Raw genomic sequence first — 14,210 nt, forward strand, 5'->3', positions numbered from 1 at the left:
CCTGCAGCAGGGAAGGGTTGTTTAGCTTGGGGCGAGCAGCTCTATAGACCTTAATAGAGAGAGAGAGAGCAGAGCCATCGACTCAGTAGTTCTGCAGTGTTCGAGGTTCTGTGCCTGAGTCACATTCAATTCAGAATGGTGACATCTCTCAGCCCAGCACAGTGACTGAGCCTCATGGAGCATATCCTGCAGTCACCCAAACAAGGCCCTGTCGTGCTTGGTGCTGTCTGTTCCACTTAAGAGGCGGACATTTTTAAAAGTTGGTCATGGGGCTGGGCTGGGGGTGGGAGGTTACCTGCCCTGTGTCTGGAACATTCGCTTATCCAGAACACTGTCTTTCTGAGAAGGCTGGATAAAGAGCGTGCAGTCGTTCCCTATCCCAAAAAAAGTTTTTTTTCCCCCGAAAAAGCTTTCCATGGTCCTCATGGGCTGGTTCTCACACCAACCTTATGCAAGTTGCGGGGCTGGTGGTAGCACAGGGGGCATCTGATTGCCCCGCCCTTCCCCTTCCATCTCCACCTCAATCCGCAGCCTGCTAGGACGACCCCAAGCACAGGGCCTCGGAGGTTCTGGAAACTGCGCTTGAAGCTGGACGCTCAGCTGGAGCTGAGGGTCTTTCAGGTGACAGATCACCCCATCCTTTTCCCACCACTTGGAAGGGGGAACACCTCTGTCCCCCACAAAGCGCAGGGCCTGGTGGGCAGGCATGTTGCAACCTGAGGCATGCACTGGAAGTCCGACTAGGGCACCACAGTGAAGATGGAACATCCGGTCCGGAAGAAAGTGCGAGCAAGGCCTGCCTGACAGGTGGGAGCAGCAGAGACGGCAACCTGCACGACTTCCACACGGCCTGCGACCCCGGCGCCTGCACGGGCTGGCTTTTTCTGTACACCCCCTCCCTCTGCCTGCTTGACAGCACTGAGCACCAGCCCCTAGCTTTCCACTCCACCCCTCCTATGTCACACTGGCCATTGCTGGCAAGAGATGTGCTCCCGCCTGGTGACAAATCCCATAGCTGTGACTGATGATATAGCCAGCTCCAGTCCCTCGGCCCAGTGCAGCGCATCAGGCTGGGGCTTCGCATCTTCATTAGCTCCGTCCCCAGAGCAGCACATGGCCGGCATCCAAGCATGGAGATAAAGAGAGCCAGGCACAGCCACCTGGAGAATCACCAACCGTGTGGGGTCTGGTGAGGAAAGTCTCACTCATCCCTCAGCCTGCCACCAGCTCCCTGGGAGCTTCCGATCTGACCCTGCCACGCCTCCACTCCCTCATGCCCCCCCCCCCTAAGAGGAAATATCTTAACGTCAATCGGATGCATCCACACATCTCCCTGTGTATGTTGTGCTCGATGGCTAGCCTTCATGGCAAGCAATCACCTGGGTGCTGCTGCGAAACCAGACAAGTTCAACTGTCCCTGCTGCCCTTTTATCTCAATCCTCCTCCCACCGTTTGGTCACCAGAACTCAAATCCTCAGCTCCTCGGTGACCTCGCAGCCTCAACCTCGCTTCACAGGAATGGAGTGGGGAATGCAAGTGGGCAGGAGGGGAAAGAGAGTCAAGAGAGGCCAGTCTTGAAACACTTTTGTTCCCCTCGTGGAGTAGAAGGTCCACGCATTTGAATTTTCACAGTACCGTGTCACTCAACTTCACACAGTGGAAGGGGGTATTTCAGAACCTCCCTGTCTCCTCTCTGAGAAACTTAACTGATGCCAGCATACCCCAGGGACAGGGGCTGCAGGCTGGACACGAAAAACAAACCCAGTGCTGTCAAGGAGGTGTTTTGCGTTGATTTACCTAGGGCGGGAAGCTCCTCTTTAGGTCTCCAGAGAATAAGTGTCGCATGGCCCATGGAGAGCTAACCAGGTACGGAATACAAGGTCAGATGGAGGGGGAGCAGGCATCTTTGCGAGCCCATCCCCAGCACAGCCAGGCACGGCGTCCATCCTCATGGCTAGCTGTCCATCTCCGGCGTGGAACTCCCTGGAAGGAAAGAAGGTACCTGCCAGTTGGCAGGGAGCCAGCGAAAGAGCAAGTTCAATCCAATTAGAATTGGATTCAATCAAATTTTAGAAGAAAATTCAATCCAAGCCAAAGCATCATTAAAGCAGCAGTTGAAGAGACCTCATTAACTTTAGAGTCCCTCGATCTCCCAATTAAAAAGCTCCCCAGCCCCAACCCCATTCCACCACGGAATGAGCGAAAGCTAAAACCGGTGCTCTCCTAAGCCACACAGACCACAGGCAAACACTAACACGTGAGTGGGGACAGAGCTGCCCCTCCCTGGCCAAGGGCCAAGCCTCTTGTCCCCGTATGCTTTGGTGGCGTGGTCTTTCCTTCCCAAGCTGCCTTGCCTCCACAGTGGTTCTCCACCTTCCTCACGCTGCGACCCTTTACTACAGTTCCTCATGTGGTGGTGACCCCCAACCATGAAAATTAACTTCATTGCTACTTCATCAGTGTCATTTTTCTACTGTTATGAATTGGATGACCCCTTTGAAAGGGTCGCTTGATCCCCAAAGGGGTCTCAACCCACAGGTTGAGAACCACTGATTTAGAATGGCTGGCTTATGGATGAAATTCTGACAAGATACTTTTTTCAGACTCTTGCAATGTACTAGACCCTCATTGCTCCAAGGACTAGCCAAGAGGGATGCGCACGCACACGCACGCACACACTCACACACACACACTCCACACCCAGGACCATTGCCCACAGACCACAGAAAAGAACCAGTCTCATTCTGTCAGTAAATTGTTTTTCAAGAGGCCTTTCTTCCAGCAAATCCCAACCCATTTCCAACTGCTCGTTATCGTTTTAAACTGAATGCATCATTTCACTTTTATTGTAGCTTGATTTTTGTGTATGTTTATAGTGCAGTTGGATTTTTTTGTTGACCGAAAGGGCAGCCCAAGGACATTTTCTTGTGTTTGGAATCCTCGTTTGTCTCCCTGTGGGAAAGAACCTTGCCTTGACTGGAGATCCTTCCAGGCATGCGAACACGGCAGGGTGGGCCCTGGTAATGAGAACAGACATTGGGGAGATTAAATGTCCCAGGTTCACAATCAGTGGTATACTGGTAACTAGTTGGCAACAGGCCCTCCTGGGGAAAAACCTCGGTTCTTAGCATTTGCCAATTCCCATGGTTTGGTTATTCCCACCATGGCTGATTTCAAGCATACTCTCACGGGAACTGGAAGTGGGAGGCGATGCACACAGTGGGCTCGCAGGAGGCAGTGCAAGTGAGCAGCTTCCTTGTACGCTGCTCCACGTTCCTTTGGTCCCCCGGGGTCCTCAGGAGGTTTTGCACTTGCCACACCCCTAGAGAGGTGGTGCACAACTGCTGTGGGGCTCTTAGTCGCTGCTCAGAAAGGGTTCACAGTTATTTAGAGACCACAGTCTTGTTAACAGACCAAGGCTCTGGCCGTGATCCAGGAAAGGGGGGGGACATGGACTCTCTGTCTCCTTATCCTCTCCTAGGCCAGGTCAAAAAGACCCCATTCAGTGGCTCTTGTCTGTTTCTATAGGAATGAAGGGGAGAGCTAAGGACTGGGAGAACCGGAGAATACTCTCCGTAGAAACTAGAGCTTGCGGGCAGGGCGTTTTTCTAATGCACGATCATTAACTCTTGTCTTTTTCCTTATCTCCACCTTTCCTCTCGTTCCCACTTCTCCCCCTCCTTCCATGTCCTCTCCCCCTTGCCCGTGCCCCCCTCTCTCAACAGAGAGTTTTCCAAAGAGAGGGAGAAGGCCAAGGCTCGGGGAGATTTCCAGAAGCTGCGAGAGAAGCAGCAACTGGAGGAAGACCTGAAAGGTTACCTGGACTGGATCACGCAGGCAGAAGACATCGACCCCGAGAACGAGGATGAAGGCATGGATGAGGAGAAACCCCGGAACAGTGAGCAGCCTTCTTCTGTCTTTGGGCTGGGCTCTGGAAGGGAGAGGGGGCACCCTAACACGTTCGCCACCCACCTGCCTGGCCAGCCCCTGGCTTTTCTTCAGGGAGCAAGGCGCGTCTCCTTGACTAGAATCATCTGCTGCCGGAAAGGAGTCACCGTTGCGAAATCCTTCCCCTGGGCCCTGACACCTCGGGTTCTTTTCAGAACCTTTGACCCTAATAGATGATGTTAAAGGGGAGGAAGGTGATTGGGCCCTGCTGCTTAAGAGTTCATGAAGGGGATGCATTTCAAAAGCAGCTTGCTGCCTTCTCTGGCATTCGCCTTTGGAGGCAGGAGAGCAGCCTCCTTGGACCTGTGTCCAGCCAACCAACTACCGGAGACACTTAGCCGCCTGCACAAGAGTCTCTTTCTCCTTCCCACTAGATTGCCAGGCTCCCTGGGCTTCTCCTCATGGGAAAAGCAGCCAAAGGCTTCTCTGGATGAGATTAGGTTCAGAGATCCTGGGAAATGTGAAGTGGAAGGGCTGGGGAGGCCCCCAGGAATCTGTCAGTGCACAATTAGATCACAGAAATGGATTCCTTCCTCTGGGTCTTCCCTGGGCAGGGTGTCGGATCGTCGGTCTCAAGGATGGAAATGGTACTGTATGTACAAAAGGGGATGACCTATGGGCATCCGGGCTCTTGTCAGATGTGCTGCCTGCGTCTCAAAGTGTGCATTGTCGACAACATCTGAGACCTTCTGAGATGTTGGGGCCTCCCCAGGCCTACTTATTCCAAAACTCTGGGGGCGCGGCCCACAAATCTGTGTCAGCAAGCCCTCCAGGTGACTGCGATGCATACTAAATTTGAGAATCCTTGGGAACCTCGTCTCTGTATATTCCATTTGGCCTTAGTCCGTTGCGGCTCTAACCATACTTTGTGTTCTGTGTGCAATACTGTTTTCCCGTTGGGCTTGCATGTTGGAGTAGGTACATGCCTGTACTCTCAAGGAGCCTACGTTAACATGTTTACTCCTAAACCTCAAGCATCCAGCATAGTCAAGGAGCCAAACAGGTTCACTAGCTAGCCAGGACATTATTTGATCCTGCAGGTAGAGGCAAGAAGCTAGCAATTTCCCCTACGTGCAAAGGGAGACAACTGAGGCTCAGGGTGGTGGGGGGGGTCCGAGGGAGAGCAGGATTAGTGATCAAACGCATCTCTCCTTGAGGAAGCCAGAAACGCTGTGAGGTGGTAAGGACAACTTGCCACCCCCTGCAGGAAAAAAATAAGGCTTTCCCCTTAGAGGTTTAAAACCCCCTCTCTAGGGGTATGTATACATATCTATTTTAACAATTATATATGTGAAGCGAATGGGCCACATGTCTTGGCCTTGTGAGCAGGAATTCATTATACCCATGGTGCTTAAACTTTCTGATTGACTCCTGTGTGTCTGAGTTCGAACGGGAAGTCTGAGAGAAGGAAGAGGGATCGATAGAAGGAGAGAAGATGGGATCAGAGGACAGGCCTTCGAGGCATGCCCCAGATTCTCTACTCACTCATGTCAAAGACTGACTTCATACACGTATCCATTACCCCTTTCTGATAACTCTGCTCAAGGTGCAAATGCAAAATTAAAACACACAGCTAACAAGGGACTGGAACAACATAATTTAATCATCCAAAGAGGCCTTCACGTGCGACGAAGTAGTCTTGCAAGTTGGAAGACAGGGCCTTTGATGGATTATAACAATGAGCAATGAGGCCATTGAGGGCCTTTCTGGAACAAAGCTGGGCAGCTTTTATGATGTTGTAGATGGCAATGAAGAGTAGGTGATTCGTTTGTGGCACTAAGTAGGGTGCTAAATAGATAAGCCAGCCTTTAGACACACACACACACACACACACACAAAGAACCCTTGCCTCTTACATAGGAATTGGGACATCTGCTCTTCTCTCACCCTGAGTCACAGCAGTGCCCCTAGCCCCTGATTGCTGGCGATGAGCATTTGCCTTAGCATGTGTGATTAGCAGTGTGAAGCATGTGTGATTAGCAGTGTGGACGGCAGGCAGCCAGTTGCCGTCCACAGAGACGCGTGGTTATCCTGTTCTCTGCCTAAAGCAAGAGCTTCCCAGGGAACGTGTGCTCCTTCTCCATGGGGTCTGGTAAATGAGTACACTCCAGGCAGAGTTCCCAGCAGCCTTCTTTACTGCTGGGGCAGATCACATTGACAAGGCCCATCTACCTGAACTCCTGACCACCCTTTGGCAAGCACAGAATGAACAGTGACTTACCCCAGTGGGCAGAGTCCCTGCCAAGGTTTCCATAACCCTAAATACAGAGGAAATCGAGGCTCTAGAGACTTCCGTTCCTCTCCCTTTGACTGTTCCTGTGACTGGAACCAGCCTTGGGGGGCTGCTTCTTGTCCTCGGGCAGCCTAGTTTTAGGACTGGAATGGGAATCTCATTCCTTCATCCGTGGAAATGCCATGCCAACGTTGGGGGATGGCAGGGGGTGTGCAAAAGAAAGAGTATTTAAAAATATGGAGAGTAGAGCAGGCACGGGCAACGAAAGGGCTGAGAGTGACTGAGGAATGGAGCCAGGGAAAGGCCTGGGGCTACTGGGGAAGTCCAATGAAAACCAGAGTTCACGTAATGAAATTGTTCAGGAATTGGTGACTTTATCAAGCAAAAGTAAGTGCGTGGCCCCACAACTCTCTTCAGAATGTCGTAGTTTGCCCTTTGAACCGAATGCAGGGGGCGGAGGAGGGATGTGCTGTTGAGAATCGCATGTGTTTCCATTAAATGTTATCTTCACCTGTGAAATTTCTCAAAGATTACCAGGTGGTCTGTTTTCCAGTTCTTTCCAAGTCAAAGACTGATCTTTTAAGAAAAGGGAAGTTAGGCTCCCTCTTGATCAATAACTCAGAACTTCTAGTTTTACCCTAGAGCAAACTCTCGCCCGAACTTACAAAGTGCCCCTGGTGTCAGGGAGCTCGGGTGTCTTCAGTGACAGCATCGCATGGTAGCTGAATGCACCACGTCAAAGCACGCAGCAAAAAGCCCCTGCCCATCCGTGACGACGACTCCACGTGTGCAGAGTAGACATGTGCACCACGGAGGTGTCCCAGCTGGGCCCTTTCAGAAGCAGATCGCCAAGGTGTTCTTCCAATGTGCTCTTGAGTGGGTTTGAACCACCAACCTTTCGGTTAGTCATCAAATGCCTATGGCCTCCCAGAGACTCCCAAACATACCTACACCCACTGCCATCGAGTCAGTTCATACACATGGTGACCCTATGTAGGGTTTCCATGGTTGTGACTCTTTAAAGTAGCAGTTCTCAACCTGTGGGTCGAGACCCCCTTGCGGGTCGAACGACCCTTTCACAGGGGTCGCCCAATTCATAACAGTAGCAAAATGACAGTGATGAAGTAGCAACGGCAATCATGTTAGGGTTGGGGGGTCACCACCACATGAGGAACTGTATGAAAGGGCCACGGCCCAAGGAAGGTTAAGAAGCACTGTTTTAAAGGAACAGAAAGCCTTATCTTTCTCTCAATAAGTAGCAGGTGAGATTGAATGGTCCACTTTGTGATTCGCAATCCAGCGCTTACCCAAGAGCACCGCCAGGACTCCTTAAACACATGTTGTTGTTGTTGTTGTTGTTGTTGTTGTTGTTGGCCATGGTGTCAGTTCTGACTCATAAGGACCCTGGGACAGCAGGACAAGCGCCGCCTGGTCCTGCACTAAACACGTACTTGCTGTTATGTGTCAGCCCACATTGCAGCCACTGTCGCTCTTTCTCAGTGAGAGTCCTCCTCTTCTGCGCTGACCCTCACCTCCACCACACAGGATGTCCTTCTCCAGGACTGATCTCTCCTGACAACATGGCCAGAGCACATGAGACCAGTCTCACTGTCCTTGCTTCCAAGGAACATTCTGGCTGTACCTTTGCCAAGACGGATTTGCCTGTTCTCCTGGCAGTCCGCGGCACATTGGCTCTTCTTCACCAGCACCGCAGTTCAGGTGCATCACCTCTTCTGCTGGTGTCTCCGTTCCTGGTCCAACGTCCACAGGCAGAGGAGGCCACTGACAAGACCACAGCCAGGTCAGGCAGAGCTTCGTCCTCAGAGCGACGACGGCCTGGCTCTGCCACTCTGGGCAGAGATCTTGTGTAGCAGATCGGTCCTTGCAATCTTAATCACTGCTTCCCAGTGCAACGAAATCCTCACGGCTCACGTCTTCTCCGTTTGTCATCATGTTGTCTGTTGGCCCCTCTGTGAGGATTTTCATTTTCTTTAGCAGAAAACCAAACTGAAGGCTGCCAAATGACTCATTTCCCCCAGGAGGGTGAGAGGCTACAAACCTCACTGAGGAAGTAGGAGGAACGGGTGCTGGGATGACAAAGAGAGAAGAGACCTGGTTCAGAGGCATTCCTTGAAATAATTATAGTATAGGAAGTGGCCAGGCAATAATGGACCAAAAATGCAACCCCGTCCTTTCAGTCATTCAGTCAACAAATTAAATTAAATTTATTCTGGATACTTTTGAACACAGTGGCCATTCATCCGGGGATTTAGTGCCCTTTTAACAGACCAAAGATGCTTTGATGCAAAGATTCAAGCGAAAGGGACGCAAGGAGCTGTCCAAGGTCTTCACCAAAAACTCCCTCAACTTTCCCCTCGAGCCTTGCTCTCGGGCGTGGCGGGTGTCCCAAAGCGGAGTACCACAGTCGGAGAAGAGCTGCCTCACCCCCAGCGTGGATCCGTCGTCTTCCCTGAGGACACAAGTCACACGGCTTGATGTTCAAGGTCTCCCTTCCCCCTTCCATCAGGCTACAGCTCTTATTCTCCAAAGAAATATGGAGAAAGCCAAAGGGTGCCCAACAACAATATTATTTTTTGTCTATAAATTCTGGATGATGAAAAAAAGATGTAAAAAAAAAGAAAGGAAATAGAAAAATCTTAAAAAGTTTACCCTGTGCCAGGCCCTGATCTAGGCACTGCCAATGTCGCCATGAGCAAAGCTGTCAGATAGCCCCTGCCCTCCATGTATATATATTCTCCTTGGGACCCAGATGATCCATTAAACAGTGTGTCAGAGAGTATTATACGGAAGGTGTCATGGAGAAAGATGGATGATGAGAGGATAAGAAGTGTTGAAAGGTGGTAATTTTAGACAGGCTGGCCTAAAATACCTCACCGAGAAGGTGGCATTTGCATACAGACTTGAAGGAGGTAGAGAGATGCACCATAGATATTGGGGTAAAGAGCATTCCAGACAGGGAACCACTGTCTCCGAATCAGGAGCCCGGCGGGTATGTCTGAGGACCAGAGAGAAGGCTGGCGGGACTGGGGAGGAGGAAGTAAAGAGGAGCGGGAAGCAAGTTGGTCCTGAAACACGTTTTTAGAATGTGGGCTTTTCCTAGGAGGGAGCCAGGAAATCACTGGAGATTTTGTGCATAGAAGCAACACGACCTGACATACAATCAGCAGACCCTTCGTGGGCAGAATGAAGTGAAGGGAGGCAAAGCCAAGGGCCAAATGAGCAGCAGGCTACAGCAATATCCAAACGAGAGATGGTGTTTTATCCAGGTAACTGTGGAGAGGAGAAGGTCAGAGTCCAGAATGATGCCATTTGCTGAAGTATCAGTTGTGGGATATGAGAGCGAGAGAAGCCAGCGAGGGTTCCCAGAGGATTGCCCTAAACAACAGGAAAGCTAGGGGCCTGTCATTTATTGATACAGAGTCAACCTCAAGAGGACTCACTATCCAGCCAGGAATATCAGGAAAGCTGTCTTGGACATTGAAGTTCGCAGTGTCTGTTGGACATCCCAATGGAGAGGTGGAGAAAGGACCTGGAAGCGAGTTCAGGGGAGTGAGCTAGGGCAGAATATAGATTGGGAGTCCACCTACAGAAGGCGTGGAGAGCCCTACTGAATAAGCTCGCTAGGGAGTGAGTGTGGAAGAAAGTAGAAGAGATCCAATGACCGAGGTCGAGGTCAGCATTCTGAGCAATGGGAACGAATCCGTAAAAGAGTGTGGGAAGAGTGAGGCTGAAGAAAGAGCTGGAAGCGCCAAGAAAGTATTGCAAGGAAGACGCGTGCTCGGTACGTCAGACGCGGCTGACAGGTCCGCACAGCGAGGACTGAAAGCTGATCGCCACATTTGACAAGTGAAGGTCCCCGGGTCTTGACGAGAGCTGCTTTGGTGGCAAGATGAGGCCAAAAGCAGAGGCCGTGTCTTGAGTCCGAGTCCTTAGGGTTCCTCAGAGGGGCAGGAAGCATTCCTCTGGAGGCGCCTATCTCACCGGTGGGCACGTTGGGCGGCTGACGCGCAAGGTCGGCCGTTCAAAACCACTAGCCAATCCGTGGGAGGAAGACGAGGCTTTCTATTCCTGTAAAGAATTACAGTCTCGGAAACCCACGGGGCAATTCTACCCTGGCCTATATGGTCGCTATGAGTCACCATTGACTCCTTGGCCGTGAGAGTTACCAGCCAGAGAGCCCTGGTGGCAGAGTGAGCTGTAGCTTGGCATGCTAACCGCAAGGTCTGCCGTTTGAAACTACCAGCTGCCCTGCGGGAGAAAGAGGCGGTTTTCTACCCCCCAGAAAGAGTTACAGTCTCTGAAACCCACAGGTGCAGGTGTTCTCTACCCTATAGGGTCGCTGGGAGTCAGAGCCAACTCAATGGTGGGGAGTGAGTAATTGCTAGCTCTCCAAGGAGTTTGGCCATCGAAAAGCAGGCTGAGGACACTCGGGTAGTCCAGCATGCCTCTAAGGAGGTCACTGTCTAAAGCCCCGCCGTTTGTAACATCGCTGACTATGCCCAGCTCAGTATGAGCTATTGCATCTGCAGCCTGGGAACGAAAGAAGCCAGGATACTCAAGCACCATTCCATGCAGGAGAGAGGCATTAGTACGGGGTAATCCTGTGCTTGGCTGTCCTTTATGCAGCTTCCAAACTGGCCCAGCCGCGCACGCTGTGTTGGGCTCCAAGCCCCTCTGCCCTCTGGGTACAGGCAAGATTGCTCTTGAAGCCTCTGCACTTAAGTGACTGCTTCCTTCCTTCCCTCCCTCCCTCCCTCCCTCCCTCCAAGCAGCACTGAGCATCTCTTCTGAGGGCGCCATTTGGAAACTGTTACTATTGCACCAAGTCCAGTGTCCAAAGTGACAAGGCCCATTTTCCAAGAGCCTGGTCATGAGACAGGAGAAAACACAACGAAAGCTCTAACATCCGGAATTTCTCTCTCTTTTAAAATTCCTCCTCAAAATCAAAATAAAAGCATGCATTAACTACCTATCTATATGACCATTTTGGTGTCATTACCACAATCGAAATGCCATCCCAGCCCTCTCAAGCTCACAGTCCAGGACAGACATTCATGTGGGTGAGCATGTATAAGATAGACAGACAGACAGTGCAGCCCCAACATGGACTTTCCACCTAGATCAGCAGGATCAAATATTTACACCGGTGGCATGCAGTTATGTGACTTGGGAGCCACTTCTGCAATCATCACTAACCAGCAGAGCCACAGGACTGCTGCATGCCCTGCAGAGTTCAGGATAATGTATTATTAAAATGCAGAAGTCGCAAGAACTGCAGGTGGCCCACAAAGGGACCCCGTGTGGCTTGAGAGCAAACGTCTGAATACATTTGCATTAGATACATGGCAAGGGCATGTGCAGAATTATCTGTTGTATTCGTGTGTTTATCTGGCTGGGTGGCTGTTTGCTTGTTTCATTTCCCGATCATCAGTCCCTGCCCTGGACTCGGCTCCTGTTCAGGAGCCCCAGTGGCTCGGTGGCTTGGCACTCAGCTCTGCTCCACGGCCAAGCACATAAGCTTCTTTGCAGAAGGGTGTGGCATCCGGTTTCCGCACAGGCCTGTGGCCTTGGAAACTGTGGGTGAGCTGCACCCTGTCCGAAAGGGACCCTCGGTGTCAGGACCAGCCCCACAGGCTTTGCTCGTGTTCAAGGTTTACCTCTAGATTGCATGAGAAGAGACTCTAACATTCACTTCCTTGGGGTTGTTGTTTTTTTTTCATGCTTTGTACCCGTAAGTGTCACTCTTTCAGTTACCCCAGCTATAGACCACTTAGTGACAGGAGACACATTGGTCCAGACCCCAGGAATCTCTCCTGTACTCCCTAATCTGATCCCCAACCTTTGAGACTGGAAAGGTTCTTTATAAAGATCCGTCTCTCACTGGTCTACCTTTCATTTGTATGCCGTCTCTAGGAACAACGGTGGGAATGATGCAGGACCGGGCAGTGTTTCATTGTCGGGCGCATGGGGTCAGACCGGCGCAATGCACCAAACAGCAATAACGTGCCCCTTCCTACTACTGAGACAGATCAGAGTTTGAGCATGGCCTAGCATATAACAAGTCAAGGGGATAGAAGAACGTGGGGGGTGTCTGTGAATGAATTGGGGGCTGAAAATACAGCTGAGCTCGGACGATCCCTGGCTTTGCGCAGGCGCGTTATTCCACCATTTCAGAAGTAGCCTGCATGTGGTCTCCTGAAGGGCTTTCTTTCCGAGGGCTCTCCCAGACACACTTGCTTTCCAGCGGCTCTTCAATCATTCTCCCCTTTGAAAATAGGCCAGTGATTACGGAACCCCCTGTCAACAGGGACAGTGGTCAGGGGGCGTGCTGGCAGCTCTGGAGAAATTGGACCATGGTCCGTGGAAGGGGCTCTTCACGGGAGCTGGCTGTGAGGCTCTGGTTCATGGATTCCGGTGGCTTTGGCAGTCAGGAATCCTCCGGGCAAGGTCCACAGACCCATGATTGTGTGCAACACCTTCCTAGGGGAGTCTTGCCATAATCAAGATGGCAGCATGGGCATTTTCACAGGTAGCAGGGATCCCCTGGGAGCCCAATTTGGCTGCTACGCTGCCTGCTCCCATAGGTTTGTGAGATGCCAGATGCCAGTTGAGGAGCTGCCCGAGGGCCAGGTTGAGTGCACAGGAAGAGGTAGGCATCTGAGCCACCACATGGGCTAACGCCATGAGTCGCCTCACTGGCTGATGCCTGTATGGTTCTGAAGAAGTGGAGAGAGGAAACCACATGTTTTTTTACTGGAAACATCTGTGATCTGTTCACAGCCAGCATTAGGTCAGCATAAAGGTTCCTGACTGGGCTATGAAAGGCTCAGTTCCCCTTCAGAAGGCACCTGTGTCCCCTCCCCCTCCCCCCACCACTCACCAACATTCAGTTCACAGCGCCCTCTCAAGACAGGAAGCAGCTCGACTGCCCCCTGGCAGAGCCAGGGGCCCTGCAGTGATGCCACATGAAGAGAGAGGCAGCTGGGGCACTCACAGGGCTGTCTTAGGTGAGTGTTACGGGCTCACCAGCATAATAAGCCCAACAAGCTCCAGCGTCCAAATGGCCCCATCTATCATGGAGAATGGGGTCAACCGCTGAGAAAGGTACTCGAAAACACTCCCTCACATCTGCGCTGAGAATGGAATTGGCAAAGACAGGGCCCGTGTGGCAGCAGGCTCTGCGCCAGGGACTGTGCTAGGCAACATGGTGGTTTCTGAGAGACTCGGATTATCCAGAGCGCTACCCAAGAGACTCTGCCTGCAGATTGAAGGGAACAAGGGACAGCTGTGTTTCTGGGCTCACTGGCCAGCACCCCCTCCCCCCAACCCCCAATAAGAGGCAGAGCACAGAGTCTGTTAGTGCAGAGCTCCGAAGTCCCATTTCTTCCCAACTCCAGGGGAGAGCACCCTCTGGCTTCCAGGGGACTGAGAGTCCACTTCTTCATCGGCTTCCTCAACTTCACCAGCTCCCCAGCAGCCCAGGCCGGAAGCTCCTCTTTCTCTTTGTCTTTCTCTCCCCTCCGCCCCCTTTCTCTTCCGTGTTGCCACCTTAGTTATCAACTTCTGTATTCGACTAGTTGGCAAGTCTTTTCAGATGCCCGGTTGGAATGTCCCTGTTACCCTTTCCTCCTCCTCAGCCCATCGCTTTTCCCCTGGGCAGTGTCGCTGTAGCCATCAGACACCCTGGGTACAACAGAACCGAACACCGTGGGTGCTGTGCCATCCTCACAATGGTTCTCAAAGGTGAGCCCACGGTTGCTGCCACTGCGTCAATCCATCTTATCAAGAGCTTCCCCTCGGCTGCCCCTCTACTGCACCCAGCACGATGTCTTTCTCCAGTGACTGCTCTGCCCTCACATGTCCAGAGTGCGAGAGAAGTCTCGCCCTCCTCGCCTGTAAGGAGCATTCTGGCTGGGCTTCTTCCAAACCAGATTTGTGCGTTCTTTTGACTGTCTGTAGCATTTTCAGTCAGCATTCTTCGCCAGCACCGTAATTCACACGCACTATT

At 51.8% G+C, this 14,210-nt stretch overlaps 1 protein-coding gene across 1 annotated transcript in view; it reads left to right on the forward strand.

Moving 5' to 3' along the window:
• Positions 1-14,210, forward strand: part of CACNA1C (calcium voltage-gated channel subunit alpha1 C) — an 865,289-nt gene that overhangs the window by 653,369 nt on the left and 197,710 nt on the right. The window contains exon 9 of the mRNA XM_045295927.1: positions 3,726-3,898. Within this exon, the coding sequence (XP_045151862.1) occupies positions 3,726-3,898 (173 nt within the window). The remainder of the gene's footprint in view (positions 1-3,725; positions 3,899-14,210) is intronic.

This window comes from Echinops telfairi, unplaced genomic scaffold, assembly GCF_000313985.2.
Source record: "Echinops telfairi isolate 266 unplaced genomic scaffold, ASM31398v2 ScPeMD7_6273;HRSCAF=7185, whole genome shotgun sequence".
Classification (NCBI taxonomy): domain Eukaryota; kingdom Metazoa; phylum Chordata; class Mammalia; order Afrosoricida; family Tenrecidae; genus Echinops; species Echinops telfairi.